This window comes from Trichechus manatus, unplaced genomic scaffold, assembly GCF_000243295.1.
Source record: "Trichechus manatus latirostris isolate Lorelei unplaced genomic scaffold, TriManLat1.0 scaffold00161, whole genome shotgun sequence".
NCBI classification, from domain to species: Eukaryota; Metazoa; Chordata; class Mammalia; order Sirenia; family Trichechidae; genus Trichechus; species Trichechus manatus.
Window position 1 is genome coordinate 5549004 of NW_004444097.1, and position 12721 is coordinate 5561724.

Here is a 12721-nt window from a genome sequence, read left to right on the forward strand (position 1 = left end):
TTCCATCCTTAATTTCTTCTATAATCCAGTAGTTTTTGAGAAAGGTGTTGTTCAGTTTCCATGTGTTTGATTTTTTTTCCTTGCTTTTTGTGATGTTGATTTCTACTTTTATGGCTTTACATTCAGAAAAGATGCTTTGTAATATTTCCATGCTTTGGATTTTGTTAAGGCTTGCTTTATGGCCTAATATGCGTTCTATTCTAGAGAATGTTCCATGTGCATTGGAAAAGAAAATATACTTGGTCACTGTTGGGTGGAGTGTTCGGTATATGTCTGTGAGATCAAGTTGGTTGATTGTAGCATTTAGCTCTTCCGTGTCTTTGCTGAGCTTCTTTCTGGATGTTCTGTCCTTCACCAAAAGTGGTGTGTTGAAGTCTCCCTCTATTATCGTGGAGCTGTCTATCTCTCTCTTCAGTGTTGTCAGAGTTTGTTTTATGTATTTTGGAGCCCTGTCGTTGGGTGCGTAAATATTTATTATAGTTATGTCCTCCTGGTGTATTGACCCTTTAATCATTATACAGTGTCCTTCCTTATCCTTTGTGGTAGATTTTACTTTAAACTCTATTTTGTCAGAGATTAATATTACCACTCCTGCTCTTTTTTGAGTGTAGTTTGCTTGATATATTTTTTCCATCCTTTGAGTTTTAGTTTGTGTCTTTAAGTCTAAGGTGTGTCTCTTGTAAGCAGCAGATAGATGGATCATGTTTCTTTAAACCAGTCTGCCACTCTCTATCTCTTTATTGGTGCATTTAGTCCATTTACAGTCAGCATCATTATTGATAGGTATGAGTTTAGTGGTGTCATTTTGATGTCTTTTTTTGTGTGTTGTTGACAGTTTCTTTGTTCCGCTTAATTTTCTGTGCTGAGTTGTTTTTCTTTATGTATTTTGTTTTCATCTTTTTTATTGTTGTTGATTTTGTTTGTTTTTTTTTTTTGAGTCTTTATATTTTTCTAGTTTTTTATTTTGACTTGTAGGATTGTTAGTTTCCTTTGTGGTTACCTTAATATTTACCCCTTTTTTTCTAAGTTTATACTAGTCTTTTATTTCTTTATATCACCTTGACTTCCTTTCCATATGAAAAATCTATGACTATATTTTTTAAGTCCCTCTTTTTGTTTTAATGTTGTCATCTTTTACATATTGACATCTGTTTCCTTATTTTCAGTGTTTTAGCTTTGATTTACTTTTGTGACTTCCCTGTGTGGTTTGATATCTGGTTGCTCTGTCCTGTGTTCTAATTTGAATTGTTATCTGATGTTACTGATTTTCTAACCTGAGGACTCCCTTTAGAATTTCTTGTAATTTTGGTTTGGTTTTTGCAAATTCCCTAATCCTCTGTCTCAAAATGCCCTAATTTCACCATCATATTTGAGAGACAGTTTTGCTGGATATATAATTCTTGGCTGGCAATTTTTTTCCTTCAAGGCTTTGTATATGTCATCCCATTGCCTACTTGCCTGCATAGTTTCTGCTGAGTAGTCTGAGCTTATTCTTATTGACTCTCCTTTGTAGATGACTTTTCATTTATCCCTAGCCGCTCTTAAAATTCTCTGTTTGTATTTGGTTTTGGCAAGTTTGATTATAATATGTCTTGGTGAGTTTCTTTTGGGATCTACCTCATGTTAGGTTCGATGAGCATCTTGGATATCTTTTCGTCTGTCATGATATCAGAGAAGTTTTCTGCCAACAAATCTTCATCAATTCTCTCTGTATTTTCTGTTAGCCAACCACCCCCCACCCCCTGCCACTTCTGGTACTCCAATCACTCATCGGTTATTCCTCTTGATAGAGTCTCACATAATTCTTAGGGTTTCTTCATTTTTTGTAATCCTTTTATCTGATTTTCCCTCAGATAAGTTGGTGTCAAGTGCTTTATCTTCAATCTCACTAATTCTGACTTCCATTGCCTCAATTCTGCTCCTATGACTTTCTGCTGAGTTGTCTAATTCTGAAATTTTATTGTTAATCTTCTGGACTTCTGATTGCTGTCTCTCTATGGATTCTTGCAGCCTGTTAAATTTGTCATTATGCTCTTCTCTAATCTTTTTAATTCCCTGTATTGCATGTTCTGTGTTTTTCTTAATTTCCTTCCTAATTTCTTGAAGAGTTCTGTATATTAATCTTTTGTATTCTGCCTCCGGTAATTCCAAGAAATTTTCCTCCTCAGGAAAATTTCTAGATTCTTTATTTTGGGAGCTTGCTGAAGCCATCATGGACTTCCTCTTTATGTGATTTGATATTGACTGTTGTCTCTGAGCCATCAATAAGTTATTATATTTATTTATTTTATGTTTGCTTACTGTGTCCTAGCTTCTCATTTTGTTTTCATATGCCCAAATAGGCAGCTCGTATGAGCTAGTTTGATTATTGGCACATTTGAAGCTCTAATGTCCTGTCACCAGGTGGTTAGATCTGTTACTAGATACGTGAGCTCAGGAGTCTGCCCAATCCTTCTGTATGGATTCAGCTCAGGTGCCCAGGTAGATAGCCACCAAGTGTGTGGTGTAGGCTCTCACTTATAGTCCTAGACAGGCATGGGTGATTGGTGTAGGCACAGGCATCTGGCTGCAGCAGGGGGATGCACTCTGAACAAGGCAGGGAGCTGATGGCCACCCCTGAGTGTCTAGGAGGTAGGCATGTCCCTGTTCCCTAGAGTGTGTGGGTGGGTGGGTTTTGCGGCTGGACTATGATCACATAATGCTGTTGGCTGTAAGGACTGGGGCACACCTCTTATTCATGGGCCCCTATCGCAGGTGGCTAGGTGGCATAGGTGGAGCCACCCATCCTCAGGCCCCTGATGAGGATAGGTGAAGACCCTGCTTAATGGGCAGAGCAGTGTCAAATGTCAACAACCTGCCACTTCACAGCTAAAACAGTTGAAGTTAGGTTTCCGGTATCTACCCTATTGTATTGCAGTAATGAGGGCCTACGCTGTTGAGAAGGGCCCACACAAGTCTATGCAGGGGGAAAGGTACTCAAAGTCTGTGGATCCCTTATGTCTGTGCCTAGACAAAAGAACTATGGCTACCCTGGGTTCCTGGCTTAGGGGAGCCAGCAGTTTATTTTTTTCCCCTGTTAGTTAACTTGTTCACTCTTCAAGGCAGGGAGAATGGTTCCAGGTGTATGACGGATCCTACTTCCAGCCCAGGGGACTCGGCAATTGCTGAAGCCAGTCTGGGACCCAGTGCAGAGCAGGGAGCAGGAAAGTAAATGGGGGAGAGGTTTTTCCCTAAGGGGGGTGTTTCTGATTGGCACAGTAGGCTGTATGCAAGTACTTATCTTTCACCGATCCAGGGATGCTTCTCACTGGTTCTGCATGGCAGAGTAGACTCTCAGGGGCTGGGTCTCTCCTGGTGCAGAATATGCCTCCCAAGGACCGCCTCTTGCCTGTCTCACCGCTCACCCAAGCTGATCAGGCCTGAAGGGCTCTGGCTCTCGCTGGGTCAGGTCTGGCAACTCCTGGCTGCTTCCAAACCATCTCTTCCTCCCCCTGCCACTCAGTCCAGTTCCTCAACTCTGCTTTTGTTTTTCAGGGCTCCCAGATTGCTATATATAATCAAATCACTTGTTTTTTCGGGTCTTTGTTGTAAGAGGGTCCACTGGAAGCATCTGACTACTCTGCCGTCTTGGCCCTGCCTCCTATTCCCACTGTTGAGGAATCAAAAATGATAGCCTAAACAGACCAATTCTAGTCAATGCTAGAACTTGAAGAGTACATCTTTGCTGGTCATGGTTTGGGCTAGCCATATCTGCATAATGTCAAGGTCAAATTAGCTCATAAACTGTAAATGATGTCAGTGCTACCTGCAAGCCGAGAACATAACCACCAATGTTCTTACTGTAAAGCTGACATGGGCATATTATAGATTTTTTTTTTAAATATAGGACATTTACAGTAGAAAGTAAAAATTATTAATAGTTCCACCACCTAGAGACTACCAGTATTTATAGGGTTTTCTTGGGGGGGGGTTGATTTTGTGTATGTGTGTGTGTGTGTGTGTGTGTGTGGATGTCGATATGAATATATATTCATCATACTGTTCATAAATTTCTGGTTCCTGCTGTTTTAACCACCAACACTGTGAGCATTTCCTTTGTCATTAAAAGTTCTTTGTGAATTTCATTTTGAACAGCTGTATAATAGCCCATGATTATAGATGAAGCATAATTTATTTTAGCTTTATACTATTGTGGAGCATTTTAGTGCTCCCCCCAATTTTTGCTTGGCATTTAAAGTTGTAATAACCATCGCAATGATTATAATTCTTGTAATAATAAGAATTACAGGCATCATCCATGTGCCAGGAACTTACATTATCACTATTCCTTACAAACTTAAAGATGAAGATTTTCATTCTGGTTTTATGGATAAGGAAACTAAAAAACATAGAATTTAAAGTGACACGACTAAACTAAAACCAAAAAAGCCAGCTTAGTGGGTTTTTGATCACAAGTCTCTTTTTTCACTACACAATGATATGACCACAAAAGCACATGACAAATAGTCATTTGTCGTTTTGCAGGGTCAGAGATCTGAATCTGGAATGATGTGCAGCTATGTGGGAGAAGTCTCTGAGCTAGTGAATGAACCTAGCCCAACACCTGGAAATTAAATCTCATATCCACTGTGATTATTTTCTGTTCTTTATCCCAAATGCAATAACTCCAGTAAAATAATAATATATATTTTTTAAAAAAGCTCTGTTTCTTTTAGTAAAATGTCCCACTAAAGAAAATCCATTTATAGTGCTGGTGATGGAAGTGAAGAAGAATGAAAAAAGTGTAAGAAAGTGATAATTCTGAGCTAGAAAGTAGAGTAGAATGCCAAATCAGAGTAGAATGTCAAATTTTCCCAAAGCCCAGATCTATGCTATAAGCGAGTCCAACTTGATGAAAAAAAGAAAAAGTGATTCTGAAACATTCTGAGAATGTTTTATTTAGTAAGGATGTATTTTAATGGTATTACAAACTACTTAAGTCTTGTATTTAACAAATTAAGGGTCTAAAGGATTACTTAAATCTTTTTGTTACTGCCCTGTTTTTTACAAGGGAAATTATAAACTAACATGAGATTTGTATGTTTGGAGATTTACAAAGATCTTAGGATACATACATTGTGAAAGTCAAGGGCCTTCTCTAAAAATACCAAAAACCCAAACTAGACCCATTGCTTTCGTCAATTCTGACTCATAGCAATCCTAAAGGGCAGAGTAGAACTGCCCCCATAGGGTTTCCAAGAAGCAGCTGGTGGATTCGAATTGCTGACATTTTGGTTAGCAGCCGAGCTCTTAATCACTGTGCCATCAGGGCCCCTCCCAGTGATAAACATCTGTATAAATAAATCTTGGCCCAGATGTCTATTTCCTTAGGATCAACTCCTAGAAGTGATCAATATGTACCATGGCAGAATAATCTAAAAGGTCCCTGGCATTCAAAATATCTCCAATATTCTGTCTGAAATTTTCTCATTTAAACTACTCCTTGGGTTAAGGTGGTATTTTTAAAAGGCCTCTGAAAATAATATCCAAAAAATATGTTTAAAGGGAAGGCTTTACTTGAAAGAAAGTATGAGTCATTATGATATTGATACAAGAAATGTACAGTTTAACTGTGGGCTTGTGGAAGTTCCAGGTCAAAAACCATCTGGAACACACTCACAGATGGCAGGAGAGGAAGCTAGGGATGGAAGATTAATGAGGAAACCATGGGACCCTGGATTATGGGGTTTAGGGTAGCAGAGGAGGTCAAAAGGCAGGAGTACACAAAAATCAACTTCTTATATTTCTTAGTTTTGTCCAGCATTAAATCTTGCTTCAAAATATCTGCCAGTGTATGAGGCTTCCCATCAGGAAAGAAAAGAAAGGTTTCCCTCTTTCTTGAATTTCCTCTACTTCCTGAGATTCAGTATTAAGAAACTGGACATTAAGGGTCTGGTGAAGGACTGGGAATCCAGAGGAACCCAACAGAAGGCCTCCACAGAGCCTTCATGCTCTCAGTGGAGGAAGTGTTTGCTAGCTGGCCAAAGTAAGGGTGACAAGGGTCTCCTATAAAGATAATGCTTTAAACCCCAAATACAGAGCACGTATCCTGACATATCGTTTACTTTGGACATGTCATCAGGAAAGACTAATTGCTAGAAAAAGACATCATGTTTGGTAAGTAGAGGATCGGTGAAAACAAGGGAAACCCTCAATGAGATGGACTGATATAAAAACCTCTACAATGGGCTCAAATATATCAAGGATCATGAAGATGATGGAGTACCAGGGAATGTTTACATTTTTATACATTCTGTTATACATCAGGTTGCCATGAGACGGAGCCATTCAACAGCACGTAACAACAACAACATTCTGACACAGGCATGCAAATAGCAACTGGATATGGATGATGGAGCTTGTCTGGCCACTCACGTGGCCCTGCGGAGTGTAAATTCTTGGGAATGAAATTCTCACAAGCATACAGACACATTCACTAACATCAAATCCAGAGCTGACGGGAAGAAAGTTGTTTTTATGCAGATAAGTCAGACTATCAAGAACTTGTTCTCTTTGGGGTCTGGTCTACTGGGCACTACAAAACAGTATCACACAGGGGGAGCCTCAGAGAGCATCACATTGAACCCTTCTCTACTCATGAATGTCACACATCCAAAGTTTCATCTAAATGATTCAACATTCACCCAACAATTATTTGCTGAGTGTTTATTATGTGCCAGCCACTGTGTTAGATGCTGATGGTGCTAAGGTAATAAGAAAGTGAGTGATGGTTTCATTTTTTTTTTAATTAAAAAATATAGAGAGGGTTGCTTTCCATAAAACAAGAGTTTGGTTTTTTTTGTTGTTGTTGTTCTTGTTGTTTGCTTGTTTAAGAATTGTTAACAATATTGTTAAGAAAAAGGAACTGCTTTCCTTACCATAGAGCTTCCCATTGATGGAGCATTTTTTAAAAGTCATGATGTTTTGAGTCAAGGTGCCTGTTTTGTCAGAGAAAACATATTCAATCTGGCCCAGTTCCTCATTGAGTGTTGTTGTCCGAGCTTCAGCAGGCGTTGCTTTCCCAGAGTAATACATCTTCCGATCCCAGTTTATAAAATAACTGTGTCCCAGACGAATTATTTCCACACTGTCATCCATTAAAATGGAAAAAAGAAACACTCCATCAATTTCAGAACACACACAGCTTTGCCAAAATAAGGAGTCTGCCAAAGTCGTCAGAATTTAAGAAAAGTGGATGCTCTGTCCCTAGGCCCTACTGATCTTCAGAAGCATCTTAACAGAGAGTCTTTTCATAAACCTTTCTCAGTCATCTCCTTGCAGCGTCATGAAATAATAGTCTAGGTTAGCCTTAGCCTTAGGGAATGTTCCAGGCCTCTCTATTTACATTAAACAGGCCTAGTGGAGATTCCTTGTGTAGCCTAGTAGTTTGCATCTCCTCCTATATCTTAGGGAAAACTATTATTAAAGATGTTTGTTGGACCATCTTTATGTTTGTCAGAACATCTAGAAAAATGTTTTGTTCACAACCTTCTGTCCAGTGCATTGTCTGGTATGGCTCCACTTTTCCAAAAGTGGTAGAAAATAATATCTCTACGAAGCTCTAATCAAACCATAATAGACTGAGTGTAAACAGGGGTAGGTTGTCATATTAATCTGCCCATTTACCAGGAAATGAACATTGTCTCATGTTCTGGTGATAATTTATGACCTCCCAACTCTAGAAGCGGAATTTTTCTTGCCAAAGATATGAACTCTTTCAATGTTTTTCATACATAATACCAAATTGATTGCCAAAAAAGTCATAATAATTTAAGCTTCTACCATCAGGTTACTGAGAGTCATCATTTATTATTATACCAATTCAAATGGTTATCTCATTATTGCTTTAGGTTGCATTTCTTTTCTGATCAGTGAGTTGAACATTCTTTTCAAATTTTATTGGCCAACTGTATTTGTTTTCAGGATTATCTAATTGTGTTCCTTTTTTTTTCCCCCTTTTCAGGGTATTAATGTATTTCTTCCTGATTATAAGATTCTATATATACAAAGGCTGTTGGCTTTTTTCAAAAAATGATACAAATATTTACCCAATTTATCATTTGTCTTATTTTTGACATGTAGAAGATTTCTCTTTCTAATCAATCAACTCTATCAATTTTTTTTTCCTTTAGAGTTTCTGATTTGGGAGTTTTGCTTATATAGGCCTCCCTATGCTGCTAACTAAAAGGTCAGCAGTTTGAATCCACCAGCCACTCCTTGGAAACCTTATGGGGCAGCTCTACTCTGTCCTACAGGGTCGCTATGAGTTGGAACCAACTCGACGGCAAGGGGTTTGAGTTTGGTTTTGATGCCAAGGTTAAGGAGCCCTGGTGTCACAGTGGTTAAGCACTCGGCTGCTAACCAAAAGTTTGGTAGTTTGAACTCACCAGCTGCTTACATATATAGCTGTCTATATTTTTCCCCTAGTTCTTTATTGATCTTTTTACATGTAATTTTTTTTCCTTTTTGTATTGTTGTAAAAATATGTATAACACACCATTTGCTATTTCAACATTTTTTACATGTAAAACTCAGTGACACAAATTACAATTGGAATTTTTTGAAGCATGGTGTATATATAAGGGACTAATTTCAATTTTTCCAAACAAAGTTTTCGTCAACATTCGTTGAACCTAAACTCTTTCCCCCATTGAATGCGGATGCTTCTTGTGTGCGTCCATAAGTTATTTTACTATTATGTCTTGTAGGGCTTTCGTTTTGTTCACTGCTATGTCACTTAGTGCATCTATTGTCTACATTATTGTAGCTTTATAAAGCTCTGCAATGAATGGGAAAAGACAAGAGCACGTTTATTCTCTTTTTTGAACATTTCTCGGCTGTTGTCACTTGTGTATTCCTCCAGATAAACTTTAGAATCGATGTATCAGTTTCCTCATAAAATCTATTTGGGACTTTGATTTGATCTATGTTAAACTCAAAGGAGCCCTGGTGGTGCCATGGTTAAAATGCTTGGTGGCTGTCATGGATTGAATTGTGTCCCCCAAAAATATCTTTGGACTTGGCTGGGTCATGATTCCCAGTATTATATAATTGTGTACCATTTTGTAATCTGACGTGATTTCCTTATGTGTTGTAAATTCAGTCACTATGATCTAATAAAATGGATTAGTGGCAGTTATACTGATGAGATATATAAGATTGGGTAGTGTCTTAAGCCAATCTCTTTTGAGATATAAAAGAGAGAAGGGAGCAGAGACACATGGGAACCTCACACCACCAAGAAAGCAGTGTCAGGAGCAGAGCATGTCCTTTGGACCTGAGGTTCCTATGCTGAGATGCTCCCGGACCAAGGGAAGACTGATGCATCACAAGGACCTTTCTCCAGAGCCGATAGAAAAAGCTCTCTCCTGGAACTAATGCCCTGGATTTGGACTTGTAGCCTACTGGACAGTGAGAGAATAAACTCCTCTTTGTTAAAAGCCATCCACTTGTGGTATTTCTGTTATAACAGTACTAGATGACTAAGACAGTGGCTAACCAAAAGGTCAGCAGTTCAAACTCACCAGCCACTCCACGGAAGAAAGATGTGGCAGTCTGTTCCTGTAAAGATTACAGCCTTGGAAACCCTGTGGGGCAGTTCTACTCTGTCCTTTAGGGTTGCTATGAGTCAGAATTGACTCAATGGCACCCAGCAACAACAGCAACATATTAAACTCAATTTAAAAGAACTGATATTTTATAAGACTCAAATACTGTTTCAAGAAGAAAGATACATCTTTTCATGAACTCAATTTTTAAAAGTACTTCTGTCAGTAAAATTTTAGCTTTATTTTGTTTTTCTTTGTTTTCCACATAGTTCCACACTATAACTTGATAGATTTATCCCTGGACATCATGTCTTTTTATTAATGGGATAGTTTCTTAAATTACTGTTGGCCTAAAGGAAAGCTTTCATTGTAATTTTTTTTTATATTTCTCACATAATCAGACACTTAATTGAATTCTGTTATTAATACCAAGAGTTTTACAGATTATTCTTTTGGATTCTCTAGGTCTATAATCACATTGTCTATAAATAATACATTTCCCTTCCTTTCTAATAGTTTTATTTAAGTTTCATGTTTTATTTTGTTCAATGATATTTCAATTTCAAGTCTAAGAATATTAACAAGGGCAGCTAGAACAATACAGAATAGTAATGATAATATCAGGAACTTTAGCTTATTTCTGATCTTAATAGGAATTAAGCCTTGATTTTCTCACCTGTAAACCAGGACCATTGAACTAGATCACATCCATGTCCTTTCTGGATATTAAATTCTATACTTCTAGTCCTACAAGTAGAGGAACCCTGGTGGTGCAGTGGTTAAGAACTTGGCTGCTAACCAAAAGGTCAGCAGTACGAACCCACCAGCTGCTCCATGGGAGAAAGATATGGCAGTCTGCTTCCGTTAAGATCACAGCCTTGGAAACCCTGCAGGACGATGAGTCAGAATTGACTCTACAGCTACAGGTATTTCTATAAGTACATGACATATCTACATTTCTTTCCCCAAAAGTTATAATGTGCTGGTTTATTTTCTGACTATTTAAATGGTAATACTTTTTTTCTCCCAAACTAAAAATCACGCTATGACCAGGTAGAATCAAATGATATAAAGATAAATAAGTCACACTCTGAATGAATATATACTTTCATATGATGGCTGGAACCCTGGTGGCGTAGTGGTTAAGAGCTCATCTGCTAACCAAAAAGTGGGCACTTTGAAATTTTCTGTATCTCCCCCTCCCTCCACTTATTTGTAAGTTCCTTGCTTCCTGTCTGGTTCACCCTTGTTTTCCTTATTCCATTTACTCAATAAGCATTAGCACTTATACTGGGCCACAGTGCCTCGACTGTGATAGGAAACCAGTGTTGAAAGAATGAATTCCAACCCTCTAGTCCCTAATTTCACCAATAAAGACATTTAGACCTAGAGAGGTTAAGTGACTAACCCAAGGTCACACAACTAACTAGCCACAGAGCAGAGACTAGAATTGAGGCATTTTGTAAAGTCATTGTAGACCTGGCCTTAAAATGACCTGATGCACATAATTGTGCAAATCTGTTGAAGCTTTCATTTATCTGAAAGTCTAGCAGCATCCTGAAAACTCAAAGCAAAATGAACAGAAAAGGATTTGATTCTTCCATGTTGCAGCACTAGCCAATGGAAGAATTCTAAATTCACTCAGACTCTTCGAGCTTAAAATAGTATGTAGGGAGGAAGGGTGTCATCCTTTTGTTTGGGAAAAGAGAAAGATTTAGAGAGTCACAGTGGAACCGTAAGCAGCGATGAAACAGACAAACATGCAGAGTCAGCATGATCAAGCCACTTAGTGTTTTCTGCCTGACATTCCAAAAGCAAGGCTTATGATTCCACCCATTATGTGGCAAAGCAAGCAATGTGGAAATGAGCCCCTATCGCTCTAGGGGAGGAAAAACATTCAAAAGCTAATTCCTTGGGAGTACTGTAAAAACTGTAGCTGGGTATGTTTCAACACTACAGATTAACAAATCAACAGCATAGAAATATTTTCCCACAGTAAACGTCCATTGCTCACTTGCAATTACTAACCATTCAAAGTAAGTTTGGGATGTTTATCTTCAAGTGACATATGGCATGAATTTATTCTTCATATTTATTCAAAAGCCTAATAGAAGATTTTGTAGAAGGCCTTCATTCCTCTGAGCAGAAATACCTAGGAATGTTTTTCTCTGTCTCAGTCTTGAGGCCTGAGCAACCTGATATTCCTTGGAATGCTTTTTCCCTTTTTCCCTTGAGATCAGAATTACTGTTTTTATTTAGTGTGAGAAAAGCTCACACTTATCTTCATCAGTACTATGCCTTACCAACAAGTAAAGAATTTTAGTGTCTTTTTTTTTCTTGACATCTTTGCTTACATAGCTTAGGCACAGAGGTAAAACACTGTGCCAAGTATCAGAAAACAGATTTTGATCTTGGTTCTGCCCCTAACTAGCTCCATGATCCTGAGAAAATCATCTCCTCATTTGTGAAATAAGTTCAACAATGACTACCTCAAAAGATTGTTGGGAGACATAAATGAGATAAAGTATGTGAAAGCATTTTATATGAGGTATAAAATGCTATCTAAAGGTAAACCAAAAACCAAACCCACTGCCATGGAGCTGATTCCAACTCATGGCAATCCCATGTGTTACAGAGCAGAAGGGCTCCATAGGATTTTCTTGGCAAACGGTTTGCACTCAACTACTAACCTAAAAGTTGGCAGCTCAAACCCAGGCAGTGGTACCTCGGAAGAAAAGCCTGGTGATCTTCTCTCATTAAGATCACAGCCAAGAAAACCCTAAGGAACAGTTCTACTCTGTAAACATGGGGTCGCAATGAGTCGGAATAGACTCAACAACAACAGATTTGGTGTTTTGTTTTTGTTTTTTAAATCTTTACAGAAGCAGATTGCTAAGACTTTCTTCCATGGCACCACAGGGTGGGTTGGACCTGCCGGTCTTTAGGTTAGCAGCCAATCTCAAACCACTTGAGCCACCCAGGGGAACTTTATTTAAAGACACCAAACCCAAACCAAACCCATTGCTGTCGAGTTGACTCTGACTCATAGCAACCCTATAGAACAGAGTAGAACTGCCCCATAGGGTTTCCAAGGCTGTAAATCTTTACAGAAGCAGACTGCCACATCTTTCTCC

At 38.4% G+C, this 12721-nt stretch overlaps 1 protein-coding gene across 1 annotated transcript in view; it reads right to left on the reverse strand.

The window, feature by feature from the left end:
* Positions 1 to 12721, reverse strand: part of ATP8B4 (ATPase phospholipid transporting 8B4 (putative)) — a 256394-nt gene that overhangs the window by 79320 nt on the left and 164353 nt on the right. The window contains exon 14 of the mRNA XM_004386306.2: positions 6918 to 7126. Within this exon, the coding sequence (XP_004386363.2) occupies positions 6918 to 7126 (209 nt within the window). The remainder of the gene's footprint in view (positions 1 to 6917; positions 7127 to 12721) is intronic.